Raw genomic sequence first — 9,923 nt, 5'->3', positions numbered from 1 at the left:
AGGACAGTTGGTGTTAGGAATTGCATCTGACTGTAAAAACCATGCCAAAACTGACCTTACCTGTGCTGGTGCCACGTAAAAAGCACTCAGTCCATTCAGCAGGACAGTTGGTGTTAGGAATTGCATCTGACTGTAAAAACCATGCCAAAACTGACCTTACCTGTGCTGGTGCCACGTAAAAAGCACTCAGTCCATTCAGCGGGACAGTTGGTGTTAGGAATTGCATCTGACTGTAAAAACCATGCCAAAACCGACACAGAAGCCTGGGGTGGTCTTCTGCCTGGCTGGCTCCTGTCAAACTATCCAACCCTTGCCAGCATGGAAGGCGGACGTTAAATGATGATGATATATATGCGTTTATACGTATATATGTGTGTATACTGAATTTCAAATCATTACAATTGTAATCTTTCTTTTTCTAGGATGATTCACCGGTTTGTGGTATGTTGGACATAGGTGACTCTCATCTTGCATCTGTCAACTTCCTTTCTACCAATGGATCTACACTCACTGACACCAAATATAATTAAGATATAATACATATATTTTTTATATTTTTTTATGTTTTTCTTCTTCTAGGTAACATTCTTTTTTATTATACATTGACTGTTTAAGAATTACATATTTTTTAATAAAGAACATCTTAACAGTCAAGAATTAATGGCAGCTTCAATAATTTCTCTGTAATAATATATATATATATATATAAAAAAAAAACAATGTTTGTTAGGTATATCTTAATTAACCAGATCATGTAGCATTTTAAAACTTTTCAAATTCATATCATATCTTGAAAAAAAAATGATATAATGTAGACAATTTACCAGACTGTAAACAATTAAATATGTTTATAGAGAGATTCTACAAGCAAATCGTGTATAAAATTAAATGTGGACTTTCCTTAAATTCTTTATATATGTCCTATATATACTCTTTTCCTCCTCATCTTAGCTATGTTGTTGTCATTATCGTCATCATCACTATCATCAATATTTATACATTTATTTATTGACATTTATTTAATTTCCTTCAGATATTCTCATTCTCCTGTGTGAAATGCTTTATTATAATTATCAACTTCTAACCAAGTTATGTCTTTACAGAATGATTAATGAGTGAATGTATGCCTCCTTGCCTTCTATCAACAGAATTTTTAATTAAAAAAAAGGAACTGCTCCCTCTGTGTTTTTCCCCTGCCATCTAATTTCATAGCATTTTATAATAAGTATAGAAAAACGATAAAACTTCATATTTTTAAACCAATGAAACTTAAGTTAACCCTTTGCATGACTAAAGTAATTTCATAAATTTTTACTAAATATCCATGCTTGTTTTCAGATTTTTAGATAGCAATTATTTCATAGGTTTCTCAGTAATATAAAGCTTTAAGTCCCAAGTTACTCTGGTAGCTGAAAAAAGATTAGCAATGTGTATTATATATATGATGCATGGACACCGGGGAAATGTCCTGTATATCACAATACACAAGAGAGGCAAAGGGTTAAAAAATCTTGCAATATTATAGTTTTATATATATATCTTCATATACCTTTATATGTCTATATAGCTATAAACTTTTTTTTTTTTTCTGAAATGGATAAGTAGTTTATACATCATTTTTCCTTCCTACCACAACTGTTTCATTGGAGAAAAATATTTATAGTATTGCCATTTAAGAGTTTGTGGAATATTCCTGTAAATTACTTAGTAATTACAATCTGAAACAAAAAAGAGCTTTGTTGAACCTTCGGAAATCATATTATTTAAATTGGTTTTCCATAAGCGCCTTTCCATTTGAGCTACACAGATACATTCTCCACACCTTTATATTTGTTTATATGTAAAAAAAACTATGTAATTTATATTTAATCATATTGTATTTGTACTGTATTACACATTTAACAAGTTATCATAGATGTCATCATATATTTTCAAAGATGCTTACTCTTTGAAATTCTTTGATCATAAGAAAGAAAAAAATTCTCAAAAGTTTCTTTGCACAGTTATTTATTTAACATTTTCATCTTCATGTCATAATATTCCTTTTTCATTTTGACACAAAATTTTAAATCAGTGTAATTAAATTACCACGGAAAAAGAAATAAATAAATAACGGGCATTATTTATTTTTCTGTTAACTTTATTTTAACTGCTAATATTTTCAACCTATTTTTTATATCTTCAAATAAAAAAAATATGATACTAGATCATAATCTTTTATAAAATGTCTTTTTTGTTATTTCATTCCTATTTCTTAATCCTTCTTCCTTTCTTTATTTTGCTTCCATGATAACCTGCCAACCTATGGAATACTTACCTCCATTTTATATAGTTTTTCAACCCAATAGTAACATGGAAGGAAAACCACTTAAATATCATTTTAACAGAAAATAAGTATATAATCAGAAACAGTTATAAAGAAAACTTGAGAAACAAACACACTTGTGTCAAGGTATTGTGGAATCATATTTTTAAATCTTACTACAACAGCTATTGTGTAGTGCATCTAAGCCCATTGTACAAACAAGCTTTATTTCTCAATTGAGGGTGACAAAAACAACTGGCCCAGAATCCCAGCATCTGACTCAACAGAGTTTGTGCTATTGTGCAGGAGTTTTGTAGCCTACACTACTGGCTGTGGGGCAACTCTGGTATTGCAGTCATGGTATCAAAACCCCGACAGAGCTTCCTTACCTAATGAAATGTTGGCCTTTTGCATACACAGATTACAACTTGTGTTCACTCTAAATGTGGTGTGCCTCACAGGGGGAAAATGACAAGAGTCCAAGACTTCTGGAAGTTTGCTGTGCTTGAGAAGACACGTAAAGCTAAATAAAATCAAAATTGTCCCAGTATCCCTCTCCAGCTGAGCATTCCTGATCTTCTGGGCTTGTACCATGTAAAAAAAACACCCATTCTGGTGCCATGTAAATACATCCATGCTGGTGCTTCGTAAAAGCACCCAGTATGCTTTGTGAATTGGTTGGTGTTAGTAAGGCATCAGCCATAGAAACCATGACAAATCAGATATGGAGCTTGGCCAGCTCCTGTCAAACTGTCCAACCCATAACAGTATGGAAAACAGACATTAAATGATGATGATGGTGTGGTGCACAGAAGTGCCTTCATCTATAAAAGTTAAAACACTTTCCATTTGTCCAGCTATAAATTTGAAAAAAAGTAAGAGAAGACCCGGCAAGCCAAGTAAGATCGTTGCCAGTGCCCCTGGACTGGTTCTTGTGCGGGTGGCACATGAGATGCACCATTTTGAGCGTGGCCGTTGCCAGTACCGCCTGACTGGCTCCTGTAGGATTTTCGAGCGAGATCGTTGCCAGTGCCCCTGGACTGGCTTGTGCGGGTGGCACATAAAAGACACCATTTCGAGCGTGGCCGTTTTCGTGCGGGTGACACGTAAAAGCACCCACTACACTCTCTGAGTGGTTGGCGTTAGGAAGGGCATCCAGCTGTAGAAACTCTGCCAAATCAGACTGGAGCCTGGTGTTGCCATCCGGTTTCACCAGTCCTCAGTCAAATCGTCCAACCCATGCTAGCATGGAAAGCGGACGTTAAACGATGATGATGATGATGATGATGATCCACCAGTGCAGGAGCCAGTCAGGCAGCAACCCATGCATTAATGAATGGTGCTTATCACATACCACCAGCACTGGTAACAGCCACAACTATTATTTCCATTTGATTTGATTTACTTGACTAAATAGGCCTCCTCAAACATGGAATGCCACCCAATGATTCAAAGGTATTTTTTAAATGGGCTGGTTATGCAACAATGGTGTAGGCTACAGCTTTCCTTGCTGGGTTTTCTCAATCACAGCAGATCTCCAGAGGTCTTGGTATTTCATCATTGCCTCTGTGAGGCTCAAAGTTCATGCTTCACCACCTCATCCCATGTCTTCCTGGGTCTCCCACTTCCAGTTAGGAAGTGACTTCTTCACAGCTCTCCTCATCCATATGTAGCACATGACCATACCAGCAGAGTCGTCTCTCTTGCACACCACATCTGATGCTTCACATTTCTAAGGGCGCTTACACACTGACATTACTCATCCAGTGGAGCATACTAGCTTCATGTCTTTCAAGCCTATGCATGTCTTCAGCAGTCACAGCCCATGTTTCACTGCTGTGTAGCATGACAGTATTCACACATGCATCATACAATCTACCTTTCACTCTGAGCGAGAGGCCCTTTGACATCAGTAGAGGTAGGAGCTTTCTGAACTTTGCCCAGGCTATTCTTATTCTAGTGGCAACACTCTCTGAACATCCACCCCTACTACAGACTTGATCACCTAGGTAATGGAAGCTATCAACTACTTCTAGTTTCTCCTGGCATGTGATGGAATCAGTTTTCTGAACATCTGCAATACATTAAAGCTATCTTCCTGGTTAACCTTCGTTTGATGTTGCAGCACCTCTTATGCACCCATAGCTTACACTGGGTACATCTTACGGAGTTTCTACAGATTGAACAGGTCCATCTACCTGAAGGGGTTTGTGATGTGTTTACCTTCCTACTTACTAGGACTTTGGTTTTTGCAACATTGGCTCTAAACCTTGCTCCCACACCTGAAATTTCTGTAGTTCTGGTAGTGATTCCACTATGAGCAAGGTCATCAGCATAGAGGAGCTCCCAGGGGTATACTGTCTTGAATTCCTCTGTTACTGCCTGGAGGACTATGATGAATAAGAGGGGGGCTGAGGGCAGATCCTTGGTGGACCCCTACTTCTACCTGGAATTCTTCGCTATACTCATTGCCAACCCTTAGCTTATTAATGGCATCCCCTGTACAGCTCTTCTTAACCACTTGTCAATCCCCAGTTTCCGCATCGCCCACCAGATGTATTTTAAATTTCAGAGACAAAGGAAATTTGTGGTAAGACACTAGCAAATTCCATTGCAGGTACCTATTGGTAATTTGAACAGTTAAAGTACTAAACTCTTCTTTTTGTGTTGATCAATACCCTGTGAATGGTATCTGGTAGATGTTTATACCACTCTAAAAAACCCATCATTTTACACTGTGCCCCTTAATATCCTGTAACCCAGGATTTCATTAGAATAAGCCCAATAAATATCAGTGTCAATACAATCAAATAAAGCCTTAAAAAACAACGCCTTAACACAGCCACATATCAGTTAACAAAATCCAGAGCAGCAATACTGGTGACGAAAAAGTCCTCGAAACCAGAGTAATTGTCAGAATTATGTTAATGCATGAAAACAATCAAGTTTTTCACTTTATATTTATGTCCAAGATTTTCGAAAGATATGCCATATTTTGGAATCACTTTTCATGATCATTACTGCTACTGACTATTTATGTGAAGTGTGGGCTGTTACACCCAAGACATAACATGCCCAACCTAATTTACAAACACACATCAGTGACTTTTTTCATTGAGCTAATTATAACAGCCAACTCACAAGACGTAACACTCAATTTGCACGCTACAATCTTTACTCCTAGTTGTAATGGACCTGTGTTCGGTCTGCAGAGCACTGCACTACATTGTATGGCAAGTCTATGAACTGCAACAATCGCAAGTACTTTTACATTGAGTAAATACACGGAGCTTCACTGAAGAATATAGACATATTCCATAAATTAATTTTGCACCAACATACAACAATCAACTGTCCATTGGTCTACATAGTAGACATCTTTAAAGAAATTGTAAAAATCTTTAAACAAGCCCAGCCAGACATTATCTCATGTCCTACAGTTTCTCTGATCCATAACTTTAAGAAACAAAAAAAGACAAAAACTAATGAAACTGCTTTTTAAGACATTTATTACTCTGAACTCAAACTGAGTACTCATGGAACAAGAAGACAAGCTCCACCAGCAGCCTTGATTTTCTGTTCAGCTAGTTTACTGAAAAACTTAGCTTTCACAATAACTGGGGCTTTAGGAATCTCACCCTTTCCAAGTACTTTAAAATAACCCTGCAAATAAAACAAAATGAAAATTAACAAAAATTCAGGTACAGAACACAAAACGAAAATATTTGAAAACGTGAATTTACTTGCAGAAACAATAATTAAAAATACAATTTATTTATGAACTAACGAAGTACTGGAACTAATTTCAGTTTTGAGATCCAAAGTTGTCACCAACCCCATAATATCCTTGGGAATAAGACAGTTGCATCAGTAAAAAGAAAAATTTAGGTATTGAGCAGGTCATTTCCAAGTTTTCTTATAAGACAAATCCCAGTATTTCGTTTTGCGTTACCTTTATGGTACACCTGTATTATGTGTATGAAGTTCAACTGATAAATAATTCAATAATTCTCCACTATTAAAATTTTGTTGTGTACTCATTGAATATTATTAACAAATAACTCATTTCCCAAGTTGATACTGAAACAAAATTTTAATTTTATATTTTGTTGAATTTACCTGTAATTAAATTTGCTTTGAAACTGGAGGCTTTTAAATTGTAATCCAAAATTCATGTTAAATAAATAAGTTGTTCTTTGAAACTTGTCTAAATTTATGATTATTTTAGAATTGAACTGGATTGAGACACATACGGGATGTATCTTGGTTAGAAATATAGTAACAAAAGGGTCAAATTTGGGTAGTCTCTAGCATTTTGGTATCACATGATGACAAACAGTATACTGAATAATCTTAAATACTGAATTTCAGAACTTTATGGCACTACTTCCTCCATTAGGTGGCATTTCTACCAGTTTGAAAATACTTCCTTACATCAGGTGGATAATGTAGGATAAACACTCTTGGACAGATTGATATTAAAAAGGTTAACAAATATGAAAATATGTTTGAGGTTGAAATAGCAACTATAAATTCACTTAAAGTTACTTTGGATATCCCCAATATTGCTGTAGCATTACATGATTATATACAAGTTATAAACTTGCATTAGTTATAAGAAGTAATGCATATGAGAAACATGTTAAGAACAATATAAGTAGGAACTTACATGTTTTACACAATCAATAACTGCTGCTCTTTTGTCTCGTCGAGACTTCATATAATTAGTTCGGATGTTTTCTGGGACCAAATTCCACAATGAGTCTATGTTAATGATTGGGCAATAATAATGATGTTTTAATAAATGGTAATGCCGCATACCAACTTTACCAAAATATCCAGGATGGCTGGAAAAGAAAAGAAAAAAGACATTGAAGAACTCCATAATCAAGCTGAAAGCACAGGTAATAACACTGGATCAATAATTCACCTTTGAACTTGAGAGTACTATCTGGCACATCACCAGCATCTCACTTGCTGACTGGGGTAACCATGTTCAAATCCTCCACATGGGGATGCAATGGCAGCTTCAATATTGGTTTCAGTTATTTCAATATTACCTTTCTGATGTTTGTGAACATTGATAATAATGAAGATACGAACACAAAATGACTATCTTGCTCCAATTGACCACGATGTTTGTTCATGCTTGCACAATGAACATTTTATTATTCAAACGTCATCAATGAGATTGGACAGGCACGTGAATGGTATGAAAACATTGTGAATGAAGGAAACTGAAGCAAACGGTTAGGACATTTCTTTTGTACTAAACAGCATCATGAACAACAAGCACACCTGTTTCTTTATCATACTGTCTCTTCTCATAACCCGGTACACAGCCATCATCCTCAATACCACTCTCCCTATCATGAGATATCCTGGTCTTGCAAGTTACTTGGTGACCTAATCAGTGCTGGTGCCATATAAAATCATCAGTCCACTCTAAAAACTAGTTGTTAGGAAGGGCATCCAACTATAAAAATCATGCCAAAGCAGATGGCACGGCCAGTCCTTTGGCATACGAGTGCCTGTTGAACCAACATGATAGAATGGAAGAGGGACATTAAATGATGGTTTGTGTGTGTACTACATATGACTGGAAATCATACTGTAACTGAATAAATCATGGGATAAAAAACAAAAAATGTATTTCAGTTAGATGTATGTTAATGAACAGATCAAAACATTACTGATATGATGTTGTGTTCATTGAGGACCGTTACAAGATTGATGAGTGACCTTGCAGCTGAAGACAGAACACATTTGATGTAGTCCAGGTAGTTATGATAAACATTCTACTAAATGCCATCACATGGAAAAGGACAAAGAATATGAATAATAGTGACAAGACTCAATTAACAACTACTTATAATTTATTCAGGATGTGAGATCTATCCAAACTTACCGAGGTAACAATGTACTTATGTGTATGAAGGAAACTAATGCAAAAATACTTTATGGTTATAATTCACGTCATTTTACATAATCTTTATTCCTAAAGTCCCACTCCTTTACAAATTATAAAATAGACTTAGCAGTAGCAACTCTGAACTTTGATGATGTGGCAGGCTTTAAACTGAATGTTTCAATTTCCAATGGTAGTGAGTCACAATTTCCAGAAATAGGAAGCAGAGCCTTTAAAATCTCTCCCAAAACTTTCAGAGAAAGCAGATACTATTAAGTCATCCTTGCAACTCAAAACCAACTTGTTTATAGCAATTCAAGTGCTTCATATAAAATAGTGAAGGCAAAACATGACAGTCCACCAAAAGAGGGTGCTTTTGCCATAAATGACAGGCCCACAAATAAGCTGAATTATCCAATAAAAGGAGAGAAATACTATTCAATGATGAAATAACAGCATTACCTCACTGTAGAAGTGTTTTAATGTGTGTTGTATTGCAATGGTAAAGTATCCTATTTTAACCAGAAACACCATTCCATAAATCTAGAACTACTGTTAAGTCACAATCAAATTTTTACAACATCCAACGTATTAATAGAGAAGAAAATTTCAATCATAGTTTAGAACAGAATAACTAGAAATAGTGACATCTGGGTGCTGTAGACAGCAATACATCCAAAGTAGAGCTGTTAAGCTGAACAACTTACCAATCAGGTAACACAACCCTGACACTCCAATAGAAACATTAATTAATCTTACTGCAAAGTAGATCTAACAGTTGCATTACCTCAAGTCAATACAGGGATCTCTGCATAGTTGTTTGCTTTATTAAAAACAAACTCCAATACAACCTACTGCCATATATATATGCAATATTCAGTGCTTCTACAACATAAAACATCATGGAAATGCAATACCTGTTACATCAGTGCGAATGGTTTATTAAAAAATAACTATTATGATGATGTGAATGTTGAGGACCATTACAAGATTAATGACTGACTTTATAACCGAAGACGAACCACATTTGATGTAGTCCAAGTAGTTATGATAAATACCTAGTGTCAACATATGGATATGGACACAAACATCGACAACATTCTCTATCTAGTAAATATGAGTAATGTCATATATTTAAGCGAATCCACTTTTAAATATGCACTTGGCTGAAGAAATTCAAGACTACTCTGCAAGCAGGAGCGGTTTGTTTCAGCATATTTTATTTAATTTTATGAGACTGTCTTTCTACCCATAAAAGACTAAAGAACTAGTGTAAAGTCATGAATTTGGTTGAAACAAGTATCTTAATTAGAAAAATAGTAAAATGATATAGAATTGGTCAAAACATTACTGATATGATGTTGTGTTCATTGAGGACCGTTACAAGATTGATGAGTGACCTTGCAGCTGAAGACAGAACACATTTGATGTAGTCCAGGTAGTTATGATAAACATTCTACTAAATGCCATCACATGGAAAAGGACAAAGAATATGAATAATAGTGACAAGACTCAAATTAACAACTACTTATAATTTATTCAGGATGCGATACCTATCCAAACTTACCGAGGTAAGGTTTATTTTTGAGAAATTGAAATTGTACAAAAATTTTTTCTGCAGAATCAAAATCTCCATACTTTAGAAATTTCGTAAAAAAAAAAAAAAATCTAGAAACAGTGAAAAATTATGGGGGCGGGGTAGGGGGGATT

General features: G+C 35.3%; 2 protein-coding genes across 4 annotated transcripts in view; one reads left to right on the top strand and one right to left on the bottom strand.

Moving 5' to 3' along the window:
* The window catches only part of LOC106874506 (nuclear transcription factor Y subunit alpha), a 27,870-nt gene extending 25,645 nt beyond the window's left edge, over positions 1 to 2,225 (top strand). For all 3 annotated transcript variants that reach the window (XM_052968170.1, XM_014922255.2, XM_014922254.2), the window contains exon 10: positions 423 to 2,225. In XM_052968170.1, the coding sequence (XP_052824130.1) occupies positions 423 to 530 (108 nt within the window). In that variant the 3' untranslated portion in view covers positions 531 to 2,225. The remainder of the gene's footprint in view (positions 1 to 422) is intronic.
* A 3,572-nt stretch (positions 2,226 to 5,797) lies between these two features.
* The window catches only part of LOC106874505 (60S ribosomal protein L27a), an 18,175-nt gene continuing 14,049 nt past the window's right edge, over positions 5,798 to 9,923 (bottom strand). Inside the window, exons 4-5 of the mRNA XM_014922253.2 lie at positions 6,975 to 7,152; positions 5,798 to 5,968 (exon numbers count right to left, since the gene is read on the bottom strand). Of these exons, the coding sequence (XP_014777739.1) occupies positions 5,840 to 5,968; positions 6,975 to 7,152 (307 nt within the window). The 3' untranslated portion in view covers positions 5,798 to 5,839. The remainder of the gene's footprint in view (positions 5,969 to 6,974; positions 7,153 to 9,923) is intronic.

The sequence above is a fragment of the Octopus bimaculoides genome, chromosome 5 (genome assembly GCF_001194135.2).
Source record: "Octopus bimaculoides isolate UCB-OBI-ISO-001 chromosome 5, ASM119413v2, whole genome shotgun sequence".
NCBI classification, from domain to species: domain Eukaryota; kingdom Metazoa; phylum Mollusca; class Cephalopoda; order Octopoda; family Octopodidae; genus Octopus; species Octopus bimaculoides.
The sequence above is the reverse complement of the archived record's forward strand: the minus strand, read 5'-3'. Positions and strand labels throughout refer to the sequence as shown.